At 39.1% G+C, this 12,038-nt stretch overlaps 1 protein-coding gene across 5 annotated transcripts in view; it reads left to right on the top strand.

Annotated features, from left to right (window-relative positions):
- RGS6 (regulator of G protein signaling 6) overlaps positions 1–12,038 on the top strand; it is a 520,723-nt gene that overhangs the window by 18,285 nt on the left and 490,400 nt on the right. For all 5 annotated transcript variants that reach the window (XM_076003888.1, XM_076003890.1, XM_076003889.1 and 2 more), the window contains exon 2: positions 6,496–6,599. In XM_076003888.1, coding sequence (XP_075860003.1) covers positions 6,516–6,599 — 84 coding nt within the window. In that variant the 5' untranslated portion in view covers positions 6,496–6,515. The remainder of the gene's footprint in view (positions 1–6,495; positions 6,600–12,038) is intronic.

Below are 12,038 nucleotides of genomic sequence, written 5' to 3'. Positions count from 1 at the left end.
AGGGTGATTAGTATTTGTCCATTTTAGTGATGAGGAAACCAAGGCCCAGAGAGGCTCAGTATATTGCTCGTGGCCTTATAGCACTGAAATGGCATAGCCAGGATTGAAGTCCAGTTCTCTGACCCCAGGACCTTTGTTTTATCCATTATGTTGAGTTTCTGCCTTAATACAAGGGAAGCTAACGGAGCCCCGCATCAGCCTGTCTGCTCAGACATTAGGCAATGTGGGATGGGATGAAGGGAGCAGGTGAAGGGAAGACAGGCTCTATGGAATCTAGGTCAGTGGTTTCCAAACCTGGCTACACTTCCAAATCACCTGGGGAATGGTTAAGCTATAAATCTCCAGGGATTACCCTACCCCTACTAGATTTCTGGAGCATGGGAGTCAGGAATATGTATATTTATTTTTGAAAATTAAAAAAAATTTTTTTTAAAGATAAGCTCACGATCCGTCTCCCAGGCTGGAGTGTAGTGGCCATATGTCGTGGATCATAGCTCACTGTAGCCTAGAGCTCCTGGGCTCAAATGATCCTATCCTTTCAGTCTCCTGAATAGCTGGGACTACAGGTATGTGCCACCATGCCTACCTAATTTTTAAAACTTTTTGTAGAGATGGAGTCTCACTATGTTGCCCAGGCAGGGCAACATACTTCTGGCCTTAAGCGATCCTCCTACCTTGGCCTCCTAAAGCACAGCTATGAGACACAGTGCCCTGCTGAAGAACATGTGTATTTAGAATCTCCCCCAGTTTATTCTGAGGCTACTGGTCTGGTTCAGTTCCTTGGACAGGCTTTCAGGAACCATTGCATTCTAACTGAAGTCCTCAAATGATCAGGTGATTATAACCCAGTAAAATTCTGGGTGCCTGGCAATGCCACCAAAATCAGCCTTTAGGGGTTGAGTGCTATTGCCTTGCTTTAGGATCTTTGGTTTATTACCTGAAACAGACACTCAATCTGTCACTGAGCATTTGAACTTTGAGTATATAGGAAATGTCAAGTTGGCAGACTCTGCTGTAACAGAAAGAGTTATTTGTCATTTAGGGTTGTTGTTCTTCCTTCTTTCCCCTCGAGATTCCTGCCCACTCAGTCAGATTAGAGCTATATAAACAAGCTTGTACTACTGAGCTAGCACACATCTTGTAAATTTTTTTTTTCTGAAGTGCTTAATGTTGCTGATGTCAGAAAAAAAAAATCCATTGCATTTTAATGGATGGGGGCAAACAATGTGAATCTGATATAGCATGGAGGAGAGGATAAAATATCAACAGAAATTCATGTTTGGCAGCATAAATATTCAGACTATATCACAGTCAGGGTGTGATTACCTCTCTTACATGACATTTCCCTGAATACTTTTTGAGGGCTGGGCACTAAGAGTGGCAGGCATGATGTTTCAGGCTTTTAGCTGCATGTGACGATGATTTTAGTGGCATTGTGGGGTAATTGCAGTCATCCTCCTTGTAGCTCTGCATCAGGATCACCTGAGGATGTGGTCAGACTGCTGAAGGCTCCATCTCAGATGCAGGAGTCAGAACATTGGAGGGTGAGGGTTGGGGTGGGCTTTGCCGTTGATCCTCGTGCCAGTGGCCTGGAAATTACACTCTGCCAAACACTGGCCTAGAACAAGACCGCTGGTCAGTCCCTATGTTCAGTCTATGCTAGGGTGTTTGCATGACTTCTTTAAAAGCAACCCTGCCTAGTAGAGGGTTCCCATCTTCTAGGTGAGGAGCTGGAAGTCTAGGGTGGGAGCACCAATTGCCAAAGGCCACGCAATGTCCTCGGTGCGGGCAGCGCTGCCATGTGATTCCTTTTCCATGTCATCAAGCCCCTTCCTTCCAGCTCTGCTCAGCATCATTGTCTGCTACACCCTAGGCTTTGCTTGTTCCAGAGGGGCTGGGCTATAAAGAAAACAGCAGGCATGTGCTATAACTGCCAGTTACAAATGCCAGGTAAGTTTGGAATAAATTGCAGGCACAGTCCTCACTTTCACAGGATTCACTAATCTGTGTGTTTCACAGGTGCTCAATTGTTCTGTTAGTCACAGGGTCTCCCCTCACTGTATTTTCTACCTTCCCCGTGTAGTCCTTCTTACTAAACTGCTCATGAATTCCTGAGTTTAGGGCTGGCCCATATCAATAAACTCTGGGGACAACCTTCACTTGTGATTCCACACATGGGTCTTTTTTGGTAAAGGGTCTTCATTTTGGGCCAGTTTTAATGGCTTGTTATCCAGATGAATGTTCCAGAAAGTGTCTACTGCATCTTGGTGGAATCTTATCAGTTCCATCATTCATTTGAAAATAAATGAGTACCTACTATGTGCCAGGCCCTGTTCTAGGTGCCACAGATGGAGGGTGAACCCAGCGACAAAGCCCCTGCCTATTCAGAACTGGCCTTCTAGTGGGCAAATCCCTGATACACAAGGAAATGAAGTCCTGTCCTTTCAGACAGGTGCCAGTCCCTGTTCGCTCACCCTCCACTCTTGGCTGTGTCCCCCTTCATCTCTTTGAGATCAGATCATCTTCCTGGTGTTTTTCTCCGGAGGGTCTAGCGTGGTGCTGAACCCCTCTTGGGGCTGCAGGAAAGTCTCCATGCCTGTGTGTGCTGTAGCCTGGGCGGAACAAACGGCAAAGTCCACCTACCACAGTGGCTCTTCGTCCTTCTACTCCCCTCTGAGTCGTCACCTCCTCCTGCTCTGTGCCGTCATAATGGAGCACTTACATATTACTACGTCCTCTTTGGGGACATGTCTGTTACCCCTACTGGACTCAGTACTTTAAGGAAAGCACCTGTGTCTGATTTCTCTGTGTATCCCCACCAAGCCTCGTGGAAGTAGATGCTCAGTACATTTGCTCAGAGAGTAAATGTTCAGTCTCGCAGAACCTAGTGGTGCGTGGCGGTGTTACAGGGATTGCTTTGTGGGGAGGGACTCTGAGTCCCACAGGGGATTCTCTGAGACGCTCAGCTGAGAGCACTGCCACGAATAGAAGAGAGGGCTAGGTAGGCAGCGATGGTGGAGAGGGGTGGCGTGGAAAATTCTGGTGAGAGCCTTTGAAGGAAAGTTAGACATTTGAAGTTCTGAGGTTCTAGATTAGAGCCGGAAGGAACTTTAAGGATGCTGGTTTTTATAGCTAATGCCCCACAGAGGTCTAGACTAGCCGTGGCTTGTCTTGCTTCTGACAGCTAGTTAGCTGCAGAACAGCGGGCGACCCAGGCCTCCCAGTTCAGAGGGCTTTCCACTGTGCTGGGACAGTGGCTTGTGATGGATAAGGGGACAAAAAGCATAGAGAGGTGAAGTAACCTGCCCCAGACCACACAGCCAGTAAGTGGGGGAGCCCAGATTCAGATGTGGATCTGATGACAGAGGCCAGCTTGTAACCACTAAGCTATATTCTTGGAGGTTGTGGAATGAATGGTCTTAGCTTATTTTCAGTTTTCCTCTTTTGTTAGCCGTGAGTCGTTATAGGAAAATAATATTAATACACTTTCTTTCCATTGAAACGCAGCTATGTGTTTTTAGAAAAAAATACCGACATTCTTCAAACATTAAAGTAAAAGTCCCTGGATTATTTATTATGTGTATGTACACGTAGTATATGTTAATATAACTAAAATGAAGAAGACTCTCTTTTTCTCTACCACAAAATTTAAAACACCCCTATTCCTTTCCATTGTACTCCAGGTAAAAGAAGTATTTACACCATATTGTAATGAATGAAAATTTAGTCTAGGCATCCTCAAGCTACGGCCTGCGGGCCACATGCGGGTGTTTTTGCCCGTTTGTTTTTTTACTTCAAAATAAGATATGTGCAGTGTGCATAGGAATTTGTTCATAGTTTTTTTTTTAAAACTATAGTCTGGCCCTCCAACGGTCTGAGGGACAGTGAACTGGCCCCCTGTTTAAAAAGTTTGAGGACCCGTGATCTAGTTCTTTAATTTCATGAGGCCCAGCCTTCCAGTCAATGAATTTAATTTAAACCTACATATGTAGGTTTCACATCCAGTTCTCTCTGACATCTGTTGACATAGGGACTAGAAGATAGGTACGTTATTATTTTAGAAATGATTCTTTCTAGACACAGAGAAGTTAAATTGCTTGTCTGAGTTTCAAAAATGAGTTAGTAGAGGAACCCAAAATAGAAGCTGCTCTACCGAATAGTAGACTCACTAAAATTCCTAACATAAAGACTGTCCGCATTCACTTGAGCAGTTTGAAGTCCAGACCCTGGAACATCAGCCTGCTTTAACACCCAGAAATGCCTCTGTGGGTGGGAGGGGGAGGCCAGGGATAGGCACAGGGAGAGCTGACACGTTTGTTTCTAGGTCATGTCCAACCTTGCCATGATAACACAGTTTTCTAGGCGGAAGAGAATAATACGCTCATTAAAGTGAAAGTGCTCATTTTAAAATACAGCAGCAGAAACCCACAAGGGCTGTGTTACATAGATAGATGAGCACACATTAATGGGCTCAATTTTTGTTTTTCATGTCCTGTCATATTCTGTATTAAGGCAAAGGAGCAGGCAACTAAATAGTTGTTTAAAAATGAAACCATGTTGTTCATTTAACTTTAAAAGCCACTGATTAGAATAATAATCAGTGTTTCCATGTAGTACTATATTCACAGAAATGCTGATATTATAGTGGGTAGAGATAATAGAATGATGCTCTTTATCTCTTTTTGTAATCTAATTCTAAAACATTCTTATTCATAAATGATGAAGAAAGCAGGCGATGTTATTCAATGGGATGTTTTGGGCAATTAAATTCTTAGCATAAATTACAAATTCCTGTTTCTCTTCTATCTTTCACTCAGATTTGTTTTTATGGAATGACCTTTGGTACCAACTTACTTTATCATAAAATGTTTCCTGACTTTTTATTATAAATTGAAATTACCTTTTCTGTGAAGTATGATATTTATAAAAGTTTCTTTGATGAAAAGCCTGCACATTTTGTACAAATAACCCAGGCAGGTTCTTAGATTAGTGATAACATTTGTATAGGACTTTTATGGCTTTATACTATACCTTCACACTCAGGTTATCTGACCCTTCCTGTGAGGAACCCGGTGAAATTCACATTTTACTGATGAGAGTAAGGTAGAGGAGGGTGCCTTGGCATGATTCTGAACACAGGGCAGGCATCTGACAAAGGGAAATTAACCAAAAGGAACCCAATAGGTTATTTAACTTGCTCAAGGTCATGCAGCTAATATAGTGTCACACCGAGAATGGAACTTGCTTCTTTACTCAAAGATTCCATATGCCTGTTGTGTCACTGTTTTCAGGCTTTTTAAAAAGACCAAATTAAATATCTTCATTTTTCTTAATGGAGATAAAATTCACATAACATAAAATTAGCCGTCTTCAAGCGTATAATTCAGCGGCATTTAGCACATTCACAGTGTTCTACAACTGTCACCTCTATCTAGTTCCGTAAGATTTTCGTCGTCTCTGAAGGAGACCTAGTAGCCATTAAGCAGTCACCCCATTCCATCCTCATCCCAGCTGCTGGCAACTACTAATCTGTTTTCTGTCTCTATGGATTTACCTGTTCTGGGTCTTTAACATAAATGGACTCACACAATATGTGACATTTTGTGTCTGGCTTTTTTCACTTAACATAATATTTTCAAAGTTCGTGTGTGTTCTAGCAAGTATCAGTCCTTCATTTCTTCCTATGGCTAAATAATATCCCATTGTATGGATATACATGTTTTGCTTATCCATTCATCCACCAATGGGCATTTTGTGTTGTTTCTACCTTTTGGCTATTGTGAATAGTGCTGCTGTGAACATTTGTGTACAAGAATTTGTCTGAATATTTGCTCTCAGTTATTTTGAGTATGTACTTAGAAGTGGTACTTCTAAGTGTACTTAGGAGTATGTACTTAGAATTGCTAGATCATTTGGTAATTCAACTTTTTGAGGAACCATAATACTGTTTTCTGCAGTGACTGCACGATTTTACATTCCTACCAGTATTGTATGGGAGTCCTGCTTTCCCCATATTCTTGCCAGTACTTATTTGAGGGTATTTTTTTATTATAATCATCTTAATGGTATGAAGTGGTATCTCCTTGTGGTCTAGATTTGCATTTCCCTAATAAATTATTCATATTTTTAATGCATAGAATTAATCAGAAAATGAGCTTTGGCAAGACAAAATCAACATCAAAATGATTGGCTTCATCTGTCTTCAGGAGATTATTTAAGAGCAGCATATATTCACTCCTAGGGTACATGATTCTGGGCTGAAAATAAAGAACATGTTGCTTTGGAATTAGAAGAATGTATGTGGGTAGTAAGACCACAATTATCCCCTAACTTTTTTTTAATACCTCTCAAATAAATGAGGAAAGATAAGAAATTATATCATTTTTTTTTTTTGTTTTCATGACATCTGCCAAAAGATACTTAGCTCTTTGCATTTCAAAGCTGTCTTTGTATAATTCCTTCATGACTTAATGGTCTATTCATTTATTTTTGCAGCGTGAGTGAAGTCACCCAGGATGGCTCAGGGATCCGGGGATCAAAGAGCGGTGGGGATTGCAGATCCAGAGGAGAGTTCTCCCAACATGATAGTCTACTGCAAAGTAAGGCGTCTGGTTAAATGCTGTGCGTGCTGCCTGTGTGTAGCGTTGTGTTCTGTGTAGGGTTGACTGATGGGTTGGTGGCAAGACACATGTTTTCTGCCTAAATTTGCCTTGACTCATACATGAATATTTTCTTCTCATATCCTCTGATTTTTTCGATCTAAAATTCAAATAAGTTAATTTTTATTGTACTTGAACACTTGGTATTTAACACTTGAAAAATATTATACCATTTAGTTTTCTTTAAACCCAAAGGTTGCCTAAGCAATGCAGATGGAGACATATTTTCCTTCAGTATAAAGGCCTTAATATAAGATTTATTAACTTAAGTTCTTCAAACTCATAGTAGGTACAAGGTCTGGGCTGAATGCCATGGGAGATACAGAAGTATGTTTGCATGAGATATGCTTACAGTTGGTAGGAGATATAAGATATACACAACTGAGTGTAATAGAGTCAGAACGTTAATTTCCAAAATAGTAGAGCATGTAGAGTGTTATATAATCTCAGAGGAGGGGGCAATTTCTCCCGGCCACACAGCTCAGAATAGGCTTGTGAAGGAGTGGTCTTTGAATTCAGTTTTAAAGGGTGGTTGGGATTGCTTTATGTGGAAAGCAGAGAGGAAGAACATTCCAGGTGATGAGATGTGTTCAGCAGAGGCACAGAACTGAGGAAAGTAAATAGTAAATTACAAGGAGTAGATGAAGGTAAGATTTTGGGAAGAGAGGCTGGATGGAGCCAGATTTTAGTGTTGGCTTATAGGCAATTTAATTGTGAAAAACCTGTGTGCTGGGAATTGTAAGATCAGTATCTTTTTGGAATTATGTGTCTTGCCCTAGTGTGCCCAGGGGATTGTTACCAAGATAAAGTGGAGGCTCAAGGGGGCATATTTCTGTATCTGTGTAAAAGGTAAAAAGGACACTAATCTAGCCTGGGAAATGCCTTTCAGAAGTGAGAGGGACTGATAAAAGGTATTAAAGAGTCTGAATTAAAAATGACTTGGAAACTGACTGAATGTGGAATTAGGAGGAGAGTAGAGGGTCAAAGATGAGTAGGTTTTTGATGTTGGGCGAATGAAAGCCATTGATGCTATTAGTTCAAATAGGGACATTTGGAAGAAAAATTCATTTTAAAGGAGAAACTATGGCACATAAGTTTATTTGTGCACAGGTTGAATTTGGGGAAATAATTACTTCTTATTATACACCTTCCTAATGTTTGCATGTTTGTGAAAATTAAGCCTAACTGTATTGCATGTTAATAAGGAAAAGAGTTAATGTTCATTCATTTCACTGTCTGAGTTGTCTGCTCAGTTCTGTGCATTCTGTAAGACTGTGTGCTATCTATGTTAATCATATGGGCAATGTTGGGCTAGATATTCTTGGATGATCAATATGGCAAATTTTTGTCTTTTCCTTGTAAAAATAGAGCTCTCAAATTGTTCTTGCTTTGAGTGTAAAATTCTGTAATCTTTGCTTTGCAAGAGAATTCTTAGATAACCCATCTCTAAGAAAGATGCTTATTAAATTGTAAAGAAAATATAGATGAATGAGGCTAAGCAATTAGTGGAGCATACAGAATAATAGAAAGATGTTTATTCATTGTTACCATATTAACCAACCCCAAACTGCAGGACCCTGTGCCAGGCTGGCAGGAACATAGGCTTTGGAGTTAGACCTGGGTTAAAATTCCAGCTTTAACACTTTCTAGCAGTATGACCTTAAGTTAATTATTTAAATTCCATGAGCCTCAAATTTTTTCATTTATAGAAAGAAGAAAACATGCAGTAGGACGGTTATTGTGAAGATCCATTTAGATAAAGTAAATGAGGCATCTTATATCCTACTTGTCCCATGATATGGTCTATAAAGAATATTTGTTTTTCTTCGATCCCTAGGTCTTATAGAGAAAGTGACACTTGGGGAGGAAATAAATTATAAAATATATAAATGTTGATGCTGTTAATAAGTTGACTAAAGTAAATTCATACAGGGAGTTGCTTTATTGAGACACAGGAAAACAATACAAATATTTTTTATATTATTCAAGGGATTGTAAATCCATGGATTATTAAAGGTGAATAGGAAATGTAAAGGTCATGTGATCTGAACAACTTTCTATTAGCATGTTTGGTATTATATTGAAAGGAAAAAACTTCCTACAGGTTTGTGAGAGCTTAATTTTTACTTTCTGGGTAGTAGTATGGGCTCTTTTCTGATTTTTAGAAACAAACTTGTCCATTGCTATAGTTCCTTAGAGAAATGACCACTAGTAATGACAATATTTCTTGCTTCCTTGTGACAAATTTGTGAAGACAGTATGTGTGTGTTCATGTTATTTACTCTATTAATGCTGTGCCTGCTGCCTGTGTGTAGCGTCGTGTTCTGTGTAGGGTTGACTGATGGGTTGGTGGCAAGACACATGTTTTCTGCCTAAATTGCCTTGACTCATAAATGAATATTTTCCTCTCATATCCTCTGATTCTTTCTATCTAAAATTCAAACAAGTTAAGTTTTATTGTACTTGAACACTTGGTATTTAACACTTGAAAAATATTATACCGTTTAGTTTTCTTTAAGCCCAAAGGTTGTCTAAGCAATGCAGATAGAGACATATTTAGGAGATGGAGACATATTTAGAGTTTTAATTGCTATAAAAGGGACATTGAATTTGTTCAATCTATTAGAAAGAAAGAAGTCACACTTATTGTACAATGTGGACCAAGGCCCTGGAATAATTTTAAAGCTAGTTAACTGGACTTATTTACACCATGGTTGTACTTGAACCATAGGATAGTCACATAAACTTCTACTGCCAGAGCTGCAGCCTACCCTTTGGCTAGGACCAAGAACTTACCCACTGTAGGACATTAGTCCTCAAGGTATCAGTAAAGGTTGACTCTTGAAACCTGAAACCAATGGCAATTCAAAGCATTTTCTATGAATATCCTTTTTGTGTAATCATTTATTCAAGATTGTAGCCATAAAAATCAACCCTTTTCTTAGATATCTACAACTAAAATTTACATTTTAAAAAAGGGTACTTTCATTTTTGTTTTCTTTCGTTTGTTGTTTCTGTCTCTTGTTGTCACACATTTCCAGTGTGAAATTTTTGCTTGGACTGTGTTGTGTTGATTCAGATGCTGACATTTAAAAAGCCAATTCTAGAGAAATGAAGCTTCTGGTGAACTCTCGAGTAATAAGTGGGATGATTATGCCCACGATGTTATTGTGACTTCTCAATGCCATTTAGAATGGTGACCTTCTGACATATGAGTAATGAGGGGTGGATTTCTTAAGCCCCCACACTTTTCAGAATACTCTTCATTTTCTTTTCATGTTTCCATGTCATTAACTATGAGAAGTAGCACTTTTCCAAGGCGTGACTTATTTATCAACTCGAACAGAGTTTCTATCTTAGTTTTTCATCCTTCATATTCACATTTTGGATTGGAGGTATATATGAAAAATGTATTGGTTATATTAAAGATCTATTTAAAAGAAAACCTTAATTATTTGTTAAGACGCCCAGACCTGTTAATCTTTTTAATATTCCTAGATCCTAAGGATCCTCGGTTATCAAATTGCCCAATGGAGTGATGACATTTGAATCATATCATTTACGGATGCTTTATAAAAGTGCCAATCCTCAAAGAACCCCCTCCACAAGGTATTTTCATTTTATAGGTCTCAGCTCGGTCCTAGGAATCTGAGTTCCAAGATGTTCTCAGGAGAATTTGATGCCCAACTAAGTTTGAAAAGCACTTATTTAGCGTCTTTTACAATATCCAGGTATAGTGTGTGTTTGCAAAGTCATGGGAAATTTGGTGTTTTGAATTAGAGTTTTGATTTCATAATTTATAGATCTCTCAAGATGTGGAAGTACCAAGCTCTTATCATAGTGTTAGAATTAAGGAGCTTTAATAGCTTTATCTTAGAGATTTTCTTGTCTTATTTTATAGATGAAAAAAAAAATGAAAAGTCTGGAGAAGATGATTAGCTTGCTTAAGGTTACTCAGCAATTTCCAGTGAAGCTGTGATTGTATCCAGGAAGCCTGGCTGCCCCGGTCAGCATCCTTTCTATACACCATGGTTCTACCATGTCATCAACCACAAACTGCTATTACCACATTGTTGGAGCGCAATAGCCATAGGCCACATTAAATTGATGAAAATAATATGTGGCGGAACTTTGGCTTTCATGCTCATTCTGGGAGAGTGAGCATGGGTTAATGTCTCACATTTGTACTGCTAAAGTTTCCTTCTGGTTTCTGGGACCTTTGTTTCTTGGTTTCTGAACTGTTCCCCCTCTTTTATGACTAGGAATTCTTTTGAGTAATATTAGTAATATTGGTTTCTGAGTTTGTTTGGTTTTTCTGAGTGGTGTTAACAATGGTTGATATATTTGACATATTTCCCCCAACTAGACTGGTAATTTGATTTGGTAGAACTTTGGGCTCTTAAATGGTGGGTGGACAGAGAAAATTATAGCTTTGCTTGACCCAGGCTTGCATCAAGAGGCAGTACAGTGGGGTAGAACATGCCAAACAGAGGGTCTGGGGGCTCTGGGTGTCTGGTCCCAGCTTTGGTTCTCTTCCTCTTCCTAACTCTGTTTCTTATTCTTTTTCCCTCTCTCTTTCTTTCTTTCTCCCCAATTATGAAATATTTCTAACACACAAAGAATATATTCTGTGTTCATATACAGTAGAAAGAAGAATTTAAAAATGAACTCTGTGTAGCCAGCATTAGCTTAATAAATAAAATATTACTTTGACTTCATTTCCTCTTCTGCCAAGTGAAGGAGTAGATCTAAATAATGTGCAGATACTTTCCTGCAATGATTTCAAAGTTCCATTCTATAACTTTTTGATCTTTTAGAAGTTAATATACTTCCTTGATATTAAAACAATGTTGTGAGACTTTGTGCATATTTAAAGGTCTTTTGAACTTTTCTGGAAATATTCTGGACAGTTGTAGATAATCTAAATTGGATTGAGATGAAACCCAATTTATTCAGGCATTAGAAGAAAAAATTTTAATTGTAAAGATTTAACATTCAACAGGGGAAGTTAGATGAAGTATCTTCTTGGTGGTAACCTGTTTCTTTGGCTTGCTAATAAGATTTAAGACATTTGTACAATTATCATTTTGTAGTACTAATTGTATATTATATAGGTAACAGCAGCAGCATTTAAGTAGCAACATCATACAATGTCAGTAATATGTAGTATCATGGATGAATTAGGAGTTTTAGAGGGAGAAGTAACAGCCAATGTTATTGTATGTCAAGGGGTAGTTGCATAGCCTTGTTGTCAGTGGCTTTCTTTACCCATTAGTTTCTAGTTGTTGACTCCTGTTCTGCTGGCGAGTCTACCTTCTGTGTTGCTATGGTACCCCAAGGTCACTTTCCCAAATGAGCTAGGGCCTTTGGAGTCCCGGA

The sequence above is a fragment of the Microcebus murinus genome, chromosome 6 (genome assembly GCF_040939455.1).
Source record: "Microcebus murinus isolate Inina chromosome 6, M.murinus_Inina_mat1.0, whole genome shotgun sequence".
Taxonomy (NCBI): domain Eukaryota; kingdom Metazoa; phylum Chordata; class Mammalia; order Primates; family Cheirogaleidae; genus Microcebus; species Microcebus murinus.
This window is presented reverse-complemented; position numbering and strand designations above follow the sequence as displayed.